At 37.7% G+C, this 20,065-nt stretch overlaps 4 protein-coding genes across 6 annotated transcripts; 3 read left to right on the forward strand and 1 right to left on the reverse strand.

The window, feature by feature from the left end:
* The first annotated feature begins 2,419 nt into the window (after positions 1–2,419).
* hcst (hematopoietic cell signal transducer) lies at positions 2,420–4,937 on the forward strand. Its single transcript, XM_063487769.1, has 5 exons — positions 2,420–2,447; positions 2,910–2,989; positions 3,173–3,193; positions 3,408–3,542; positions 3,768–4,937. Exons 2-5 carry the CDS (start codon positions 2,935–2,937, stop codon positions 3,809–3,811), a joined length of 255 nt encoding a protein of 84 aa, XP_063343839.1. The 5' UTR covers positions 2,420–2,447; positions 2,910–2,934; the 3' UTR covers positions 3,812–4,937.
* Positions 4,938–7,544: 2,607 nt separating this feature from the next.
* tyrobp (transmembrane immune signaling adaptor TYROBP) lies at positions 7,545–8,419 on the forward strand. The gene is made up of 5 exons (XM_063488385.1): positions 7,545–7,653; positions 7,766–7,786; positions 7,880–8,023; positions 8,124–8,191; positions 8,313–8,419. Exons 1-5 carry the CDS (start codon positions 7,617–7,619, stop codon positions 8,367–8,369), a joined length of 327 nt encoding a protein of 108 aa, XP_063344455.1. The 5' UTR covers positions 7,545–7,616; the 3' UTR covers positions 8,370–8,419.
* Positions 8,420–8,711: 292 nt separating this feature from the next.
* LOC134636938 (uncharacterized) lies at positions 8,712–11,292 on the reverse strand. Of its 3 annotated transcripts, none has more exons than XM_063487210.1 (11): positions 11,217–11,292; positions 11,011–11,072; positions 10,910–10,927; positions 10,758–10,805; positions 10,255–10,302; positions 10,070–10,120; positions 9,943–9,981; positions 9,436–9,834; positions 9,313–9,351; positions 9,140–9,211; positions 8,712–8,943 (listed from the first exon to the last, which is right to left on the reverse strand). In XM_063487210.1, exons 1-10 carry the CDS (start codon positions 11,222–11,224, stop codon positions 9,153–9,155), a joined length of 771 nt encoding a protein of 256 aa, XP_063343280.1. In that variant the 5' UTR covers positions 11,225–11,292; the 3' UTR covers positions 8,712–8,943; positions 9,140–9,152. The 3 variants fall into 3 exon arrangements, with proteins under 3 accessions (XP_063343280.1, XP_063343279.1, XP_063343281.1); XM_063487209.1 differs by having other exon boundaries at positions 10,889–10,927; XM_063487211.1 differs by lacking the exon at positions 10,910–10,927.
* Positions 11,293–13,326: 2,034 nt separating this feature from the next.
* Positions 13,327–19,572, forward strand: LOC134637113 (casein kinase II subunit alpha-like). Its single transcript, XM_063487458.1, has 15 exons — positions 13,327–13,398; positions 14,119–14,210; positions 14,550–14,626; positions 14,827–14,955; positions 15,074–15,185; positions 15,280–15,381; positions 15,472–15,522; positions 15,632–15,691; positions 15,795–15,878; positions 15,991–16,101; positions 16,216–16,317; positions 17,600–17,700; positions 17,800–17,948; positions 18,046–18,135; positions 18,814–19,572. The coding sequence occupies exons 4-15, from the start codon at positions 14,855–14,857 to the stop codon at positions 18,927–18,929; spliced, it is 1,179 nt and encodes a 392-aa protein (XP_063343528.1). The 5' UTR covers positions 13,327–13,398; positions 14,119–14,210; positions 14,550–14,626; positions 14,827–14,854; the 3' UTR covers positions 18,930–19,572.
* The last annotated feature ends 493 nt before the right edge of the window (positions 19,573–20,065 follow it).

The following is a 20,065-nucleotide window of genomic DNA, read 5'->3' on the forward strand; positions in this document are numbered from 1 at the left end:
ACGAGAATCTGTAGTTAATTTGCTGAATAATATCTTTAATGCTAAACATAATAGATATACACTCAGTGGCCACAATATTAGTTACACCCAAATCACCTGCTCATTAATACAAATATCAAAATTAGCCAATCGCACAAAAGCAACTCAGTGACATGGACATGGTCAAGACTATCTGAAGTTAATACTGAGCATAAGAATGGGGAAGGTAAGTGACTTAAATGACGCTGACTATGGCACAGTCGCTGGTGCCATACTGACTGATCTGAGTATTTCAGAAACTGCTGATGTACTGGGATTTTCCCACACAACAAATCTCTAGGGTTTACAGAGAATGGTCCAAAAAAAGAACATGTCCAGTGAGTGGTAGTGAACATGTCTTGTTCATGCCAGTCAGTGGCGAAAGTAAATCAAATCACAACAGTTTTCAACAGAACTACAGAAGAGCATCTCTGAACACACATGTCGAATCTTAAAGCAGATGGGCTGCAACAGCAGAAGACCACACAGGGTGCCACTCACACAGCTAAGAACAGGAAACTGAGGCTACAGGTTACACAGGCTCACCGAACATGGACAACAGAAAACTGTAAAAACGTTGCCTGGTGTCACGAGTCTCGATTTCTGCTGCAACATTTTGATGGCGGGGTCACCACCATCCTGCTTTGTATCAGTCGTTCTGGTGGGTGGTGTTGGTGTAATGATGTTGAGGTTGTTTTCTTGGCACACTTTCAGACCTTTAGTATCAATAGACACTGTTTAAACACCACAGCATAACCTGAGTATTTTTGCTTACCTTTATGACTGCTGTACCCATCTTCTGATGGCTGCTTGGAGCAGGAAAATACACTATGTCACAAAGCATAAATGATCTCAAACTAGTTTATTGATCATGAGAATGAGTTCACTTTTATCAAATGGTCATTATGGATTTGCAGCTAACAAAATCTGCAGCAACTGTGTGATGTTATCATGTCAATATGGACCAAAATCTCTCAGGAATGTTTCTAGCTTGTTGAATCAGTGTCATGAATAATTAGAGCACTTCTGAAGGCAAAAGGAGGTCCAACCTAATACTAGCAAAGTGTACCTAATGAAGTGGCCAGTGGATCAAGAAGGTTCTGAGTCTGCTGGCATGTTCTCCCCGTACTCTGGTTACTCTGGTTTCCTCAGTCCAAAGTCTAGAAATTACTTGGATTAGGTTAATTGGTGATTCCAAATTGCCCATTGGGATCATTTGGATAATTGCCCATTCAAATCAACCATGAATTGGATAAGCAGAAGAGAATGGATGGATATTAATTAGAATAGAAGGAAAAAGTGTAAGTACAAATTTCAGACCAATAATAAATATCAATGAAGAAATGTAATGCTAAATTAAATAAAACAGGGAAGTGTTTTTTCCCCCTCTAACATTATAGATGTGGTATAAGCAGTACTCTGTGCTTTTCACAATTCTCTATAAGGTAACTAACCTCACCCACAGGTAGTACATTCACTGCTTTTGTGGCTACAAAGCTTGTTTACAGAAGAGACAACAAGAAAGCAGTCGTAGCCATGTGTGCATCAATGTGCACCTTTATTTTTCTGTGGTCTTTTAACTGTTTTACTTCAATTTAAGTGTTTAGTCCTGCTATTTCCCCTTTATGTTTTCTGCTTATTTATTGATCTTTGCTCTAACAGATGAGCTTGGTCATTCTATGAGAAGGCCTGCAGCTCCCTCTGCTGTTGTACAGCTAGAATATAGCAGGTGGCAATGCAATATTGCTGACCTGAACCGAAACCGGAGTCAAACCGCACTGAGCAAAATACAAGATTTATTTTGGCAACCACTGGATAAAATGTGTAAACAAAGAATTTTACGAAACTCAAAATCTGAATCGCTGGAAGAAGGGATTCAGTGAAATGTATTTATTACAGTTTAGTTATTCAAATGAATCCTGAAATATCATTTTACAATTATATACATATTAAATAAAATATAACTTTTATTTTCTTTTTTCTTTTCTGGCTTTTAGGAGTAGCCAAGAGTTATGTTGTAAGCATCAGCAGTGGTGACATTTAACAACCCACAGTTTCTGTCAGTGTGAACGCTGACAGCAACAACATTTGAAAAAAACAGAAACCCAAAACCACATTCAGCAGCTACAACAGCTAACAGCAGCAATGGACTGTAGTAAATAAATAAAACTGATTCCCACATTCTTCCTTTCAACATTGGATATATTGTGGGTTTTTTGGAAACAGTGTTGTACTCCATTAAATACAGATTCACTCTGTCAGAGCTCAGCTGTTATTAAATAATCTGTAGTGGAGACAAGCTTGCAGACGGTGCTTCAGCCCACCAAAGGAAGTTAGAAAGTTTGACGTCAGAGATGTCAGAGGAGAAAACGAATAGGAAGTCACACCATGTTTTGGATAGCAGAAGGCAGATCAGCAAACCAGAGAAGGTACGAGGTTTTGGACTCCCAATAACTTTCTTTTAATTTTTAATTCTGTCAGAATGTTTTTAATCGGCTAGATTATTCGAGGAAAGGTTGGATTTATAAAGTTGTGAACAGGAAATGTTTGCATATGAAATGCAGTTGCTTGAGCTAAATCTTTTTTTTGTTTGTTTTTTTACAATAATTGTATTGATTTAAAGATATGTTAATATTTTCTGAATTTTTCATTTACTAATTTTATCTCTATCGCTTTGTAACTACCCACACAGTCCATCATGTCTCGTTGTGATGTAGAGTATACAAAAGAGGTCAAGCCTACAGTTCTGAGACATTTCAGATGTTCTGTCCTTAATACAAAAATTAAAATGTATCAAAATTCGAAGAATAGATACTGTAACATGAACTTTATTCTTCACATCTTTGGAACATGTAATATAGGACAATGTTTGGTCTCTTCTTTTCTTTCAGATAGAGCATAACTGAGCCGACCTTCATGGCGATGGCAAATAACAAATTCCTCACCATTGTCCTATTTGGTCTTTTTTTCAGTAAGGATGATTTAATAGTCTTTCTCTTGTCTTTTTGTACACACACTCGAAATAAAGGTGGTCTTACACAGGAAAGTAAAACCACAAGCTGCTGTGCACAACGGAAACTTAACTGACTTGTTACAGGAGCTTAAAGTAAGTTTCAACTAACATATCCCTCATTGTTCCCTTTCTTTCTCTAAGGCCTTGCTCCAGCACTTGCTGGTAAGTATCAAAAAAGATGATGTGTCAACTTCCTAAATGGATTTAAAAAAAATTCATTTTAATGTTTAGAGAAAAAAAATAAAAATGAAAGTAAATGCAGAACTAGGCAACCAGTCGTGATGACTCAGTTTTTCCCTACATCTCTTGGGTTTTTTTCTTTCTTCCCACTCCATTTCTGTCTAACTGTCTGTTTCTCACTTTTTGTATTTACCAGACAGCACAGTGTCTTGCTATAGGATTGAGCCAGGAACAATAGCAGGCATCATCTGTGCAGATGTGGTGCTGACCCTTATTATTGTCGTTGTAACATACCGATGTGCCAGTTTTCGGCGTCAAAAGATAGATAATGGTAAGATGATGGTGAAGGGCTCGCCTGGGAGCCCTTTTATTTTATCACGTTGGATTTTCTTTTCTTTTTTTTTCATATTCACCTATAAGACTGTTTCTCAACTATATTTTTACTATATTCATCAAACTGACTTCTTCTGTTATGTGTGATTTTAGCATCAAGTGTATATACTTTCAACTAATAGCTTTTCTCCCTTGTGCTGTCTCTTGTCTGATTTCTTCACAGCTCACAAAGTGTATATGAATGTCCGGGCCAACTGCAAGAGCTAAAAGGATAGTGCAGTGCATGAAAACACTTTCAACTTTCTTGTAGAAAACTGTTTACTTTTTTAAAGAAATCTTCTCTGAAAATTAATTATAGAAAAATATCATTAACTATTACATTTTAAGTTAACATGAACACATTGTTTTACACATTTTATATCTTACTTCTTAGCTAATTGTACTTAGACTTCAACCTGTTAATTCATACTACAAAAAATAAATAAAAGTCTCATAAATGGGATTTCATACTCATACAATGTGGACTGTGATTTTAAATATGTTACAAAGTTATATAAGATGTGTTTCAGTTTATTTAGTAGAGACTTTGAAAAAGGCAGTCCAGTTTTATCTTTATAGTACCATTTCACAGCAACAGTTGCCTCAAGGTACTGTTTACTGTAAAATAAGGACCCTACAATAATACTGTATTTTAATAATATTAATTGTGTGTGATAATAATAATTGTATATGGTTAACATTTAAATACACTGTTAAAAACCATCAAGGAAACCTTTGAGTAATCTTAACTTTAATTTTTGCTCTGATTTTGTATAATCAGCCCTCAAAGCGTTGTTACAGCATTTTGTTTACAAAAAATAATATACAAGGATTCAAAGTTGAGTATTTTATTTATGGACATCAGATGTGTGGTTTAAATCTTCCTTTAATATTTTTCAGCAGTATTATTTAATGTTAACTATAAACAATTTTGACACAGATCGTACTGGAGGATACAGCACCCCCTGAAGTTGGGTAGTGGTAGCAAACTATCTAATCAGGGGTGTCGAACTCCAGGCCTCAAGGGCCGGTGTCCTGCAGGTTTTAGATATCACCCTGTTTCAACACACCTGAATCAAATGATTAGTTCATTACCAGGCTTCTGGAGAACTTTAAGTCATGTTGAAGAGGTAATTTAGCCATTTAAATCAGCTGCGTTGGATCAAAGACACATCTAAAACCTGCAGGACACCGGCCCTCGAGGCCTGGAGTTCGACACCTGTGATCTAAATAGTTTAACCGGGACCTGGAGATGTTGTGCAAATGTTCATATTATATTTACAAACTGTAAAATGTATAAAAAGTAATGCTAAAAATGTCCACTTTAGCACATTAATAAAAGAAAGCTAAAACATTCTTGTGTCTGGTAAGTTTTTCTTTTTCTTTTTTTTTTAAATATGGGGGAATATTTCATCTTCAAACATGTTCACAGAATACATTTATATGGTTTTTAGGCAGTTAACGTATTCTTGTTTTTCTACATTGTATAGCTTCACAGATTGTTCAGTTGCTTGTTACTTTCTGTTTGTTTCTCGCTTTCATCTACTTTGTCATTCGGTGGCTGACATTTAAGACCTGATTAGATTTCAGACGTGTAAGACATGATTAGATTTGGAGCGTGGTTCCGCTGTGTGTTGAAGCCACTGTGTGGTTAACATGGCTCTACTTTGTCCTTTCAGGCAAACACAGAATAAAAAATGCTAACCAAAGTGATTTCATATCTCTTTACTTATGTGTCTGATCTCAAGTACACAGTGTGCTTGATTGATGTACAGTGTCTCCTTTCAACCGTGTGAGTCATTTACTTTCACAGTTTTGTGGATGGTGTCAACTTTAAAAGCTAAACTTCCGGTGATGTGTAGCAAATATGCCTTGCTGCCTGTTTCTTTGTTAATTAACAGAAAATGTTACACAACACAACATTTCCCTGTTAATCTGTGTTTGTGTAAAAAAGTGTATTTGAAATTATTTTTATATTTTATATTTTATTTATTTTATTTTATATTTTAAAAACAGTCTTCCAAGTAATTAATTTCTAAGTAATTGAATAAAGGTCAAGAGTGTAACCTAATAAGACATCAGTTCAGGTTTATGCTCTGAGCCACCTGATCATCGCTATGTCTCCACTTCATTGGGCTCACATTGCCAAATTCACCTGTCACCCCCGTTTATCAGACGTTACTTTTGGTGGGGAACTCTACAAAGTGATGTTAAAGGCTATGTAGTTGCCTGTTCCACCAGTGCACAAAACAAAAGCAGCACTCAATGACCATCAATGACCATCAGTTTTACTTCAGCCACTAACCACCCCCATAGACCTTGGTCACATATAACTTTAGACTTTGCTACCAGCGAGCCCGTTTCCTCCAGTCCGTAATTCTCCAATGGTCAAACCGAAAGTTGTCGACATGTTTGGACCTGGACTCTGGAAGCATTACTAAGGACCGCTGATGGACAGCGCTGCTACGGGGATCGGCTGAGAAGACCAAACCCCAAGTATGCACCAGGGCTTGCTGCCAGAGATATTCCTCTCAAATCACTCTCTCGCAAGCTAGCTCCACGCTATATTGGATCATATGAAGTCAACACCTCCATGTTTTGCTCACCTCCCATCCATTGACGGCAATCAGCGAGGCAATAGCTAAGCGCAGTCATCCACTCTCCACCAGTTTGTCAGCTACCTCATGGTGGTAACCAGGCCTCATTGCTTCGTATCTTTATGTCTATGCTCTTTACTTGCCTTGATTTCCTTGTGCCTTCAGTTTCTCTGACATGACACCGCATAACTCGTGTTCAGCTCAAGTTTTGGCTACCCTCCTCAGAGCTCCATGCTCTCCTCCTGCAAATAAGACCGCAAATTCAGTGTTCACCTTTTCTCCAGTAATTGCTCTCCCCACTCAACATCTAACTTAGTTCTCCCTCTGTTTCAATGCCTTCATGTCAGAGACTCACACTATGTCCCCACATCTTATTATCTTGCTTCTCTATGCACCCAATAAATCTTCTCACTGTCCTGCTCGTGTCTGCATTTGGGTCCACTCCCGCATACTGGCCCCTGGGCCCCCTTGACACTTCCTACTCCTTCTTTGAACGTGTTAAGTTATTTATTATGATTATGATTTTCTGTTTTCCTCATGTTTTGTTTTGATTGTGGTTTCTTTTCTTTCTTAAATCTGTAAATTGAAAGTAAATACAAAACATCAAGGATGTTTTACTGGTAATTATCAGAAACAGTCAAAATGCTTGAATTTGTCTCGCAAAATAGTGATACTGAAAACATGAAAAACACAAGTCTTGTTTTAATGTTCATACACTCACTGATTCTGAATTTGTGCTCAATATATCACTGGGTGTCCTGATTCCTTCAAACGCAGCACCCAGCTGCTACTAACCCTCTTAATTACTATGGGAACAGTAATGTGTATATTTGGTTAAATGTGGGAATCTGCGTGACAATAACAGTGAAACTTTCATTTTTACTGACAGTACACCCGACTTATAGATAAACCAGTGGTTTTAAAGCGGCTCAGAGACTAGGTAGCTCTTACTGTGGCCAACCGCTTGCACTAAACCACAGGTCATGCGGAAACGCTCTATACAGAGATACCATCACACGTATTTCTGCAGAAACTGAAGGTGTAATGAAACTGACCTCACACAGCTCCTTATCTTTGCCTAGCCTAGATTTTATTTTTATGAAAACATCGCTAAAAATTAAAATTAAAATAAATTAAAGGATTAAAGTCAAATATTTTCTTTTTATAGAGCAGCATTCCTCACAAGAATGTGGCAAAAACAGAACCACCAGCTTCCTCTTCTCTGAGTGGACTCACTTCTCCTCCTGCTATCACAGTCATATGCTCACGAATCCTGACACCCTGACAACACTCCCTGTGGACAGCCCTTTACCAGAGAACCCTTCTACCTTTCGATATCTAGGTGCGAGAGCCTAGCGAAAGAGAACAGAAGGACCGGAGGCTCTCACCCTCCTTGTCTCATTTCCTCTTAGACCAGAAACCAAAAACTTTAGAAGATGTCTGATGCTCTCTGTATTGTGGGTTCGTTGTTTGGTGAGTAGCGTATATTTTGGTTTTGAACATCTATAGCGATGGTAGCAAAGGAACACAGGACTACCCTCGATTCTTTTTATAACCTGAGGTTTGTTTATTCTTTGTCTCGCAGGCTCATCAGAAGGACAGCAAGGTATCTAGCTTTAACTCTTTGCCCCTGCATGATGTGTGTGTTTGGCTTTTGTATTTCAATCATATGTTGTTGGGGTTTTTTTTGTTTTAACAGAATGTGGTTCCTGTTACCTGATAAACATGGAATCTGTAATAGGCATTATTGCCTCTGACATCATCTTGACCATCTTCATCACTATTTCTGTATTTTGCTTTGCGACTCATCAGAGGAGAAAGAGGGAATGGGAATCACACAGTGGTGAGCACTGTATTCGTGTGCCTTTCTTTACATGTGTATGTTTGCCTAGTGGTGTTATGCCAAATGGGCATTAACCTGACACTTCTAAATCTCCTATCAGGCAAAAGAAGTGTACCATCATCAATTTCAAAGAAAATGGCAACAGAGGTCACAGAATCTCCATACCAGGTGATGTATAGACTCTTTTAAAAATAAAAAATGAATAACTAAAAACACACTTGAAACAAAACAATATATATAATGTACATTATACGTATTACAATGATGCATTGCTTTGACTTTTCTGTAGGAGTTACATGGAGTCCAGTCAGATGTTTACAGTGAACTTCGGCACTATAGGAAATGACTGAATAACATAAAACGTATCAAAGTGCTGACAGTGTCCTGTTTGTAATTAGCTCCACAATGTAAAATATAAACTAAGATTGCGCTTTGTCACATTTACTCGCAAATAATTTGTTTATTCTGCATTAACTGATTGATGTTGTATTCAGTGAGTACTGCCTGGCACTAAATGTAATCTTTGCTGCTTCACATTCCTGTTTTAGGCTGTTTTATGATATGTATTTGTATCTAACTAATAATAAATGAAACTACATTTTAAAACCAGATTTTTGGCTCAGACAGATCCTGTCAAGTCTTCAAAAGTAATTGCATTGCTTCATTTATGATTTAATTGATGTTGGCTTTATTTTCATCACACTCTGACAGCTTACACCAACACACCCAGCACAGGTTAAATCAAAACATATTTATTTTTTACATTTGTTTGTTTGATCAGAGAACAAAAACGTGTGCTGAAAATCTAATTTTGGATAGAAAAAGTCCCTGCAGCATCCGGATGTGGAAGCAAACTGTCTTGAGTTGAGTCTCCTGAGTCAACAGACAGTGAGCCGTGATTCATAAGGAAGACATGCAATCTGAAAATAGAGAGGAAAAATGTTAAAACTGCAATCAGAACATGTGGAACACAAGCCAGATATAGAAAACTGGTTCATCTTAAGTGAAGGAAATGTGAGGAATTTAGTCGGGCAATGTGGCATCAGTGGTTTTCTAAGTCAGGTTGGTTACTTAGAGTTATACTTGAAATGTGATTCAAATCCAGAGGAAACTGACCTCTGTGTGCTCATCAAGCGACATGGCTCTTGGATGGAATGGGCAAGCTGCTGGACCTGTGCTCTTGTGGGACTAAAGCAAAGAAAAGATAGGATCACAAACACTGATATAACCCTCTGGAAACAGTCATTGTGTGCATTACATTAGTAATTAAGAGAACAACAAATTCTTACCAACTGGATAGGTTTCAGAGCTCATATATTCTCTGGTTTCTGTGGGAATATTAACAATTGTATAGCTTTTTTATTTCTCACAGCATAAGTCCTGGAAATATGTCATACAGAATATGGGCTTACCATCATAGTCCGTTTGTTTGTTGGTGCTCACTCCAGCCAGGCTGTCACTGCTGTCTTCCAAACTATCCCAATTTGGCCTTTCTCTGATTTGGCCATGGACCAACATACCACTCATCCCATTAACTTTTCCTCGTGTGGCCCACCTTTGGAGATTGGTGCTTTGACCACCACCCTCCCAAGCATTTGTTATCCCTCCTTCCTCACTGTCTCTGCTTGCTTGGAGTTCTCCTTGAATCAAACTATGCTCCCTGCTCCCATGGTCCTGAACCAGGCTGCTGGTCATATCCATCGCTGCCATACTGTCATTGCCCACTACAGTCACCTTCCTTGACGGAGCCTTATTTTTTGCCACAGCTCCAGGAATCATGATCTCATCGCTGTCAAGGTCTTTGGATACATCTAGGAAGAATGGAAGTCATTGCTATGCCATCTGAATCACCACATTCACCGCACTGATACAGACAGTTTGATTCATTTGTCTAATAATTTTGATTAAAAGCACTGCACCTCTGCTTTCATCTCCATTTTTGTCAAACGCATCAGATTCTGAAATATTAGAAAATATCTTTGTTTATTGATATAGCATTACATTCTTTTTTACTAAATTTGCACATCATCCAAATTGTTCACGTACCTGAACATCTGTTGGTTTCAGAGCTCTCTGTAGATTTGGCATCTGACATATCTGTGAATGAATTTTTAGCCATTTATTGAAAAAGTAATTGTGCTTTTTTGTTTGTTTGAGTTCTTTTGTTTTGTTCAGTGTGTTTTTAGATGCTCTTTAAAAATGAAAAAGAAAACAACAACAAAAAAGTGTACCGTCTGAGTCTTGCTTATTCACAGTGCCACATAGAGGGGTCCTTTGTGCTGCATTAAACAAGTAAAAGTAAACAACAAAAACAGCACGATTACTAGAAATGTTTCTGTTCTCTTTAACCTCCTAAGGCCCGAACTCTTCCACGACATGCATTTCTAATTTCTCTTTGATATTTGGGCATATTGGGGCCCGATGAATGTAAAAACAAAGAATTTCCAGATTTTTTTTTTTACCTTATTTTTGTTTTTAAGACAAATATGAGACACAAATGAGGATATTCATTTAAAATTTTGATAGAACAGTAGCAGTATAATGTCCTCGTAAGTGGATATCAGCCCATGTAGAGCAAAATTGAGTATTTTGGTCAAAATAACCAAAAATGTGATGTCCACATATGTGGACGGCAGGCCCTAGGAGGTTAATGCACTCCGGATTATTTTTATAGAGAACCAAAAGTAATTTGAGGATGTGAGTATATCTGAAAGCTACATTTGGAAGCACTGACCTGTAACGGCTGCAGGTGTGGTCCTTTCTGTAGTAAGTGCTAGTGCATCTACAAATTTGCAATGAACAAACATTGTTTGATCATTTCAAACAATGGTACAAGCATTATTTAGCGACATGAATAGTTCTTACCATGTAGAAAGCTTAACACACCTTTTTTTGGGGATTGCCCTGTTAGACAGATTTTAATTTTATTACAAAATTAACAGTTTCCTGAACAATATTTAATTATTTACTCTCTTTCAGTGGTTTACCTTTGATAGAAGCTGCCACCACCATATCTGCAAATGGAAGCAGGAGCAGGCAACACAAGAGGCTGAAAAAATTATTCAAGATTTCAGTTAGAAAATACATACTTATATCAAAACTAATGCAATGTCTCATTTGTGGCTAGTAGGTGAAAGTAGCTTTAATTACAGAAGTTTAAAAATGCAAAATAAATCAATCAGTCCAGACTTACATCTTCATTGCTGACTTTGGGTCCTGGGTCTGTCCACTGTTGGTCAGTGGTCAAGAGCGCAGTTAGGAGGCTTTTATGTGCTGCTGCTTTGTCTCGCTTTGTGACCTTTAATAGGCCTTGCCTTGGTTAATTATAGATTCTCACAAGAGGTATCAAATTGAGTTTTAGTCAAAGACTGTTTCTTTGTGTTGAACAGTGCGTGAATGGCACGTAGAGGAGCAACAATTAGGTTAAAGGCTCTGATATGTTTACAAAGGCCTATTCATTTCAGTTCAGTATGACAACAATCATTCTTAACATTCACAGAAGCCACTGGTCTTCCCCTCATTTATGTGTTAATTACAGGTGGCAGGTTTTCTTCAGAGAAATGCCCCTGAGGCTATTCTATGGCCACAGAACATGTATTGTTGCGTCGCCCTTTCTTCATTGTCCATTTACTCATTGTGGTCCTCCAAATGTCATGAAGAGTGCAAGATTTCAGGTGAATCTATTTAAATTGCAATTTCATATATATCCCTTCTTTCTCTAGTTCTACAGTACAACCACAATGATATTAAAAGCAGGAAAATTATGTAAATCACATTTAACCCTTACATTCTGTTCATAATCTATATGCTTTCACATTATGATTCAGATCAGTTTTGAATTCATAGTAAAAGTTTACAACAAATTTTGAACAACAGATCAGATCAATTTAGAATATATACAAAGCCTGTTCTGCATTAATAAATGAATGATTTATCCTTAAATATTGTTTCACAGATGATCAATATTTATTCAATGTTAATGAACACTTAGAGCAAAAGAATGCTTATTGCAAACTTGTCTGTGCGTTCAAAGCAGCGATAAGAGGTAAATCACACGCATGCTATTATAATCTTGTTCTGCCGCAGTCCCTCCTTTAATCTCTGTTTCAATAGTTCAGAATAGATGGATTACAGTTTGTTTATTGTTAGATATTCTCACATGTGTTATCTGCTAGTACACACATTTATATTTAGTATAGCTTTAATGATCACTCTTCTTACTATAATTCACACTTTAACTATACATTCATACAGAACTTTATTCCATACACTTCAGGTATTTTATCTTCTTCATATTGACTGCAAATTCAGAATCCCCAATTAACCTGACAGTCTTTGGACTGTGGGAAAAAAACCCACTCTAGATACACTGAAGTAGATCAAGCATGCAAATTCCACACAGAGATGCCACAGCGAGCATATGAACCAGGAACCTTTTTGCACTGAGGCAGCAGTGTTAACCAGTCTACCACTATGCCCACCTTATTTCAGACCTCATACCTCTGTTACTTATGATCATTCCCCCTGATGTTTTACTATGATGCTGTTTGGCGATTCCACCGTGATCCTTCAAAGACCAATAGGTTTCTTTGTCTGCAGGAACCTGGGCAAATGTGGAGGAAACACTGACTATTCATGTGATAGACAAACATGGCATGTACATTTTCACAGTTTCAAAATTCCCTAAAACTACACATTTTCCTTGATTTGACGCACATTAGTGGACCTAAAAAAAAAATCTCAATGAATAAAGGTCATATTTGAGTTTTATTTTCGTGTATTTTGGGTCACTTTAAGAAAAGTAATCAAATTTCAACCTTAAATGATTAAATTTATTATTTAGGTATTTTCCCGATGTCAGATGTGAAACTAACAGTATTGAATTAAGTAAACCGTTTGTGATGCTCAGATAAATATAGGCATAGGCCTTGCTTAAACCCACACTGGGGAAATTCACTTGTTACAAAAGCACAATGTACAGGAAGAAAAAGTGAATTAGAGATATATTAGAAAAAAATTAAAGTAGAAAAAAAATCCAAGAGAATAGAAATAAAAAAGACAAAATACAATATTATGCACACAGTAATACATTTATTTATATTTATACATTTACTTGTTTTTAACAGATGGGATGTTTTAGTCTACTTGTGGAACCGAACACTGAGTTTTGGAGTAGGTTTACATAAACTAAAAAGCTTTAACTACAGAGACGTCCGGATCAAAGTTTCCTCCTCTAGCGAGACCTGTTGGTGGCAGACTGAGTTACAGTGTCCCTATGAAAAAGAAAAGAGAGAGCGCCCCCTGCAGGAGAGGCTGTTCGCACTAAGCTCTTGATCTCGAGCATCGCCATATTGACGTCCCAACAACGCTGAGAGGTAATCGGGTTATTTAATCGCAAATATTCGTTGGTTTAGAGCTATTTGTGGGTGCTATACACACGAGGAAAGGCTAGGGATAAGTAACACAGCCGCGACGCCATTCTGCTGTTCGATCACAGTGCTTCAAGGGTGTTTTTTCAAGGCGTTGTCAGCCAGTTGCCTCGCCAGCCAAGCTGGCTATTCACTCCCCTAGCTTGTTAGCTTAGCACTTTTTAGCTTTAAGAAATATATTTTTTCGAAGCTTTTTGTGAAGTTCCACTTTAATAATGGCCAATTGGAAAGTCGTTTTACTACTTTAACGCAGAATTATTATTTTCTTTCCGTTACAGACCCATAGTGTGGTCGAGAGCTTGTTGTGACTTTGTACCCGGCTTTTTTTACTCTGCAGTTGGCGAAGCTAATGCTAACTAGCATGTAAGCCAGCTGCCCGGCTAGCTCTTAGCTCCACAGTAGGCCTTGTGGGGCCACAGAAGGCTTGTGCGCACATTTCACCTCTTCGTCAAAGTATTAAGCGGGCAAACTGGCTCCAGCTGAACGCGTGTCTCGTAGCAGATAGATCATTTGTCGACTGGATGCTCCTCGTGTGCTCGTAAATTTGACATAAGCTTAATAACGTTATATAGTGGTTGGCGTACGTTGGCTAGCACACTCTGCTCGTGTTTTCCTGATTGATACTGTTGATTTTAATTAACCTACATTTCTGCCCCGTTTCAACAGGAGATACTGGCTTGGTGTAGCCCCCAGTGATGACTGTATTGAACCCCGTACCTCCTGATTAGACTGGTTGGATGCCCCCATTTAACATTCAGGTTGCTCCATTTTATACGCCACCACATTTACACACACTAGACATCCCCGGGCTGTCCTTAGTTTTGTTTAAACGTGTCTGTTTTACTTTAAAAATGGCTCTATTTTACTTAAGATGCTATTACTGCTCTTCTGTAGCGTGTGGGGAATATTCACATTTTTCTTTTGAAAGTTTTAATCAGGCTACCATTGAGACAGTCTAAATATGTCTTAAACTTTTTGCTACACATTGCTCATCATTTCTTCTTGTAATATTTAATAAATGCCCGGAACTGTGATGGTTTTTAACTATATATATATATATATGTATATGTATATTTTTTGTCTGTTTTCCTATGTAGCTTACTTACTGTAGAGGCATTTCAGCCACCCCTGTTTCAGTTCATCTTTCACCATTGTCCTGGAGGAAACCTCCCAGGTATGCTGTGCTGTCTTATATTTCAATATTTGGCCCATATTTTATATACAAGGCTGTTCATAACAGTTGGAATGCTAAACCAGTACTCAAAAATGCTTATGTAACCATCAATATGTATTTGTCTTGCACATTTGTGCCCCTGTGATTTTAATAGAGCTTTATTGTATAATTTCATTTGTTCTTTTTCTGTCTCATCTCAGGAGATTTAGAGAAGACCCTTTGTAGAATATGTCTGGCCCTGTTCCAAGCCGCTCTCGAGTTTACCCTGATGTAAACACACAGAGACCTCGGGAATACTGGGACTATGAGTCCCATGTTGTTGAATGGGGGTAAGGAAAAGGGGTTATTGTTGGTGGCCTTGGTTTAGTTTTGTTTTTGTTTTTTGTTTAGTTTTTTTTTCCTTTTCTTAGTTTTTAACTCTGGCTTTTTAATTATTTTTTTCCCCAGCAACCAAGACGACTATCAGCTAGTCAGAAAACTAGGGAGAGGCAAATATAGTGAAGTGTTTGAAGCCATAAACATCACAAACAATGAAAAAGTGGTTGTCAAAATACTGAAGGTATGGATGTTTATTGATTGATTGTTGGTGGATTTCACTTTGTCACTTCAGTTGAGATTTTATAAGCCTCATGAGACCTCGTCCCTGTCCATAGCCTGTCAAGAAAAAGAAAATCAAGAGAGAAATAAAGATCCTGGAGAATTTGAGGGGTGGTCCAAATATCATCTCACTGTTAGATATCGTCAAGGACCCTGTGGTAATGTTCTGTTTTTCTACTTATAATAATTCAAGGCTTTTAAACGCGAAAGACTTTATACACAAACACACATTTCCCTTTTTCTTTTAGTCACGGACCCCAGCTCTGGTGTTTGAACATGTCAACAACACAGATTTCAAGGTAATGATGTTGTGTTTTTGTGGACTGGGAATTTTAAAATGTTAATCTTACTATTTTTTTTTTCCCAAACTGCCTCTAATTTGTTTTTGTTTTTTTTATTCTTTTACAGCAATTGTATCAAACTCTGTCCGACTTTGACATACGGTTCTACATGTACGAAATCTTAAAGGTAAGCAGTTTGTCGTACATGTGGATTGCACCAGCTGTTCTGTTATATTGGAAACATTAAATCAATATATATCTTTTCTTTTTTTCTTTTTTTTAAATGGCAGGCTCTGGATTACTGCCACAGTATGGGAATTATGCACAGAGACGTCAAGCCACACAATGTAATGATTGATCATGAACATAGAAAGGTATTGTATTATTATGTTGGCTATTCTCATTATCATTTGTGGTTCACACCAGCTTTGGCTTGTAGCCCAATACAGTTATTGCAGCATATTCTGACTTGTTCTTCTTGTTCAGCTCCGTCTAATCGATTGGGGTTTGGCTGAATTCTACCATCCAAACCAAGAATACAACGTGAGAGTGGCATCCAGGTACTTCAAAGGACCTGAACTGCTGGTAGACTACCAGGTGAAACTCTTTATATTGCTATCTGCATGTAAAGGCAAATAAATGTCTGTGTTCAATATATAATCAAGTCAGGAAGCCACTTCAATCCAGTGCCCCTCTTTATATTATTTGTAGATGTATGACTACAGCTTGGACATGTGGAGTTTGGGTTGCATGCTCGCCAGCATGATCTTCAGGAAGGAACCTTTCTTTCATGGTCATGACAACTATGATCAGGTATGAAGTTTTTTTTGTTTTTGTTCTTTAAATATAGTCTTGTCAGTGTGGTCAGGGACCTTGTGGCCAAAATAGAGCTGCAGAGCTTTTTTTTCCCCACAATACAGGAGTATTTTTATTTTCTACACAGTCACACTAGTATTCTTAGAGCAGGCGCTGGTGTCATCGTAACCTTGTGTGGAAAACCAGCAGCGATTGCTTCAGGGTTTGTTTATTATTAACTTTGTGCTAGCTTGATGTATTAAATGAACCAGGAAAAAAACAAAGGGTGCAAGACGTGACGACATATCTAAGGACGTACGTCATGACACAGTTTAATTCCGTCTGTAATGTCAGTTATGTTAGCTTTGCTTATCTACACTAGGACTAAGGTCAAGACGCTAAAGTAGTCCATCAAATTGAAGCCTAGCATCAAGTCCTCTTTATTGTAACTAAATAGTTAGGATTCTTTATTGAACCTCTGTTATAAAACGTTAGTATTCAACATTTGATTATTTGTACATTTTAGCTTTCGATCACCTGCTAATACGGTTCTTAGTTGTAATTATCAGCATCAATTCATCTAGCATAATTACTTTTCTTGAATTATAATATCAAAATGCAGTGAGCGACAAATGATTCAATACGGTATTTCTTACTTACTGAAACAGTCGTATCATTTCAAACCAGTTTAAGGGTCACAAGGTTGATTCATATACTTTCAAAGAAAAAGCTATCATAACGATGACTGTGCTACGATCAGTTAATCATTTCTCTAGATGCTCCACCCAGTTGAAGTAAACCACCATCGATAAATAGGAAACCTTTGGTCTTTGCTAATAAAAAATAATGAATCACGGTAAAAGGTTAAATTATGTTTATTCGCGTGGGCTTTTATTTTCTGGTAATATGTGTGACTGATAAGAAAATCAACTACTGGAACTGTGTTTTTGTTGGTATGATGTAGCAAATTTTCTTTTCTTTTTTTGTCATTTTATATTTCAAGTGCTCACTTTGTACTACTTCCAATCTTCCAATTAAATAAAAATAACTTCTTAAATAATTGTTTGCTATCATCAGATTTTTAAAATTACTTTCCTTTAAGCATACTTTGATAAGTTTGATGATTTGAAGCAGAATGAATAGAATGAGTGTCAAACATGCCCAGTCTTAATATAACAAAATGTGTAGTCCTGTATTTGTACTCTCCCACCATTAATTATTGGTCTGTACACACCATGGTCAAACAAATGCTTTATGTAATCCAACTGCTTTTTTTTTTTCTGTATTTTTTGTTTTGCAGCTTGTGCGAATTGCAAAAGTACTTGGCACAGAGGACCTGTATGACTACATTGACAAGTACAACATTGAGCTGGATCCACGGTTCAATGACATTCTGGGAAGGTAAAAGATCATAGCTGCTTGTTATTAATAAAGCATCCATTGAGTGTTTTGGCTTATGACTCATGCATTAAGTCTCAATGGCCAACTTTTTGCCTCTAGGCATTCCCGCAAAAGGTGGGAAAGGTTTGTGCACAGCGAGAACCAGCACCTAGTCAGTACAGAGGCTCTAGACTTCCTTGACAAACTGCTGCGTTACGACCATCAAGCCCGCCTCACGGCCAGAGAGGCCATGGATCATCCTTACTTCTGTAAGTCTTGTATTTCCTGTCTCTGCATGTATTGGTTTTTTTTCTTTTTCTTTTTTTTAAACATTTCATGGTTGCTTACATATATGTTTGTTCTCAGATCCCATCGTAAAAGATCAGGGAAGGGGGGCCACTCCTGGAGGGATGGCTGCCAGCTCCACTCCAGTCAGCTCCTCAAGTATGATGGCCGGTGAGTAATCTTGCTCAAAGTGGCATGCACTTACAGACAACAGTCTTGCTAGCTGCACGATGCTTTTGCAAAGAATTATCTAGAAAACAGATGACCTCTGCTAGATATCTATAATTAGGCCTTTACTGTAAAGTAGAGGTGTGACTTTCTTGACTTTTTTTTTTTTTTTGAAGGAACACCTGACAATGGCTGCAGTTAAAGTTATGCAATGGTGTTAAAAAACATAAATAAAGTACATCACCCTTTAGAGCTGTGATTTTCCGATTAGTAATGTGGCAACATTTCTTACAGATTGCATCAGGTAACTTTGGCACATAATAATATCAGCTGCAGCTGCTTTTAAGGCATGCTGTGCAGGAGTTACTCATATTTACTTTTCTCAGAATGGCACCTGGACAGCTTCACACTTTTTCCTTTTGAAAATTGGAAAGTTCAGTTGAAACAAACTGAAGCAATCTAACGGCATGCATATGTACAAAGATGTGTACTGATTGTATATTATAACTATGGAACATTTTGAAAACGCCTGTATTATTCTAGCTGGCTTGAACTTTGTGATTATGAATATTTTTACTTGTGATGTAAGATCCAGCCCATCGTGATGCCTGTTCTTTGATCTCCCTCCTATCTGTAATTGTGCATTTTCCGGGTGATTAATGATCCTTCTCCCTCTCCTAGGCATCACCTCAATGTCCTCCACACAGCCCATGGCTAACATTGCTGGATCACCCGTCATCCCCGCCCCCAACACCCTGGCCACACAAGTCCCTGCAGCCACCGGGGCCCAGCCCTGAAGCCACTTCCTCACCCGTGTTTATGTGTCCCACGGCCATGACCCACGTAGCTCTCACTACGACCCAGGGCCATGGCTCCCCCTTTTATGTTGGAAAAATAACAAAGAAGATTTAAATTGCTTTTCACATTCAGTTATATTTTGACACCTGGACTTGACAGAAATGTATTGTTGCACCTGTCAGAATTATTAGAAATTAATTTGGGTGTGTTACTTGACAATGCTATTGTCTAGAAATCCTAATGAGATGTAGACCTGAAGAGAATGGATAATAAAAATTTATTTTGTATGTTTCAAATATACAGTCTTGCTCTTGAAACTGTTTGACGGGGATCCTGCTGTATTACACTGTGAACCTTTGACACGACTTCACAAAACAAGAGTCAGGAATCTGGCGCGCCCCACCCAACAGCGCTCGCTGGTCGCACACTATGTAACGTGCAGGAGTTGTTGGTGTTTTGAAGTTGTTAGACGCTATCGTTCTTTAATTGGACTTTTTGTAGATATTCTACAGTTACTGTCAGGTTGCATGCACCCAATGCTGAGTTTCACAGGGTCAATAGTTTGCCAATTTTATGTTACTTCACTTCTGTATGTGTATGTATGTGTTCATGTTTGTTTTTTATGAAGTCTCTTACACATGATTTTGATTATAGACAATTTTGTAACTTTTTTGTTTTATGTTGGGAGGGGTCATCACCTACAGAAAACAACTTCAAAAATAAACAATTTAAACAGGGTTTTGCAGGCCCTACATGTTATTGAATATACATCTGTACACCCGGCTGGTCGTGTAGGTATGCATCAATGAGCGGAAACACAATAGTCCTTGTTTACTGCAAGAAAAGTTTACTTGAATGAATATTTACGCCTAATACCAGGTTTCCTTTAGATGGACTAGTGGATATAGGTGTGTTTTTAGAATGTAAGGGTTCAAAATACCTGACGGCAACCTCTGTGTGGGGAAAGAACAAATGAATATATATGTAATCGCTCACACACACCCCTTGAGATTATTTCCGTATTATACTTTTCTTATCATTTGTCAGATAAAATTCTCAGAACCAGGTAGAGCTGTTCGAGCTTGTCGAGGACCACGCCCTAGTGCAGACATGGAATAAAACAATGAATTAGGCT

Source organism: Pelmatolapia mariae, linkage group LG10_11 (assembly GCF_036321145.2).
Source record: "Pelmatolapia mariae isolate MD_Pm_ZW linkage group LG10_11, Pm_UMD_F_2, whole genome shotgun sequence".
In the NCBI taxonomy this organism is placed as follows: Eukaryota; Metazoa; Chordata; class Actinopteri; order Cichliformes; family Cichlidae; genus Pelmatolapia; species Pelmatolapia mariae.

Coding starts and splice junctions, on each gene's coding strand:
- hcst (XM_063487769.1), top strand. CDS start 2,935: ATGGCGATGGCAAATAACAAATTCCTCACCATTGTCCTATTTGGTCTT. Junction 2,990..3,172: donor CCTATTTGGTCTTTTTTTCA/GTAAGGATGATT, acceptor TCTTTCTCTAAG/GCCTTGCTCCAGCACTTGCT. Junction 3,543..3,767: donor GCGTCAAAAGATAGATAATG/GTAAGATGATGG, acceptor ATTTCTTCACAG/CTCACAAAGTGTATATGAAT.
- tyrobp (XM_063488385.1), top strand. CDS start 7,617: ATGTCTGATGCTCTCTGTATTGTGGGTTCGTTGTTTG. Junction 7,787..7,879: donor CTCATCAGAAGGACAGCAAG/GTATCTAGCTTT, acceptor TTGTTTTAACAG/AATGTGGTTCCTGTTACCTG. Junction 8,024..8,123: donor GGAATGGGAATCACACAGTG/GTGAGCACTGTA, acceptor ATCTCCTATCAG/GCAAAAGAAGTGTACCATCA.
- LOC134636938 (XM_063487209.1), bottom strand. Junction 10,928..11,010: donor GGTGGCAGCTTCTATCAAAG/GTAAACCACTGA, acceptor TCTGTCTAACAG/GGCAATCCCCAAAAAAAGGT. Junction 10,303..10,757: donor CACACCTGCAGCCGTTACAG/GTCAGTGCTTCC, acceptor TGTTTAATGCAG/CACAAAGGACCCCTCTATGT.
- LOC134637113 (XM_063487458.1), top strand. CDS start 14,855: ATGTCTGGCCCTGTTCCAAGCCGCTCTCGAGTTTACCCTGATGTAAAC. Junction 14,956..15,073: donor TCCCATGTTGTTGAATGGGG/GTAAGGAAAAGG, acceptor TTTTTTCCCCAG/CAACCAAGACGACTATCAGC. Junction 16,318..17,599: donor GTCATGACAACTATGATCAG/GTATGAAGTTTT, acceptor TTTGTTTTGCAG/CTTGTGCGAATTGCAAAAGT.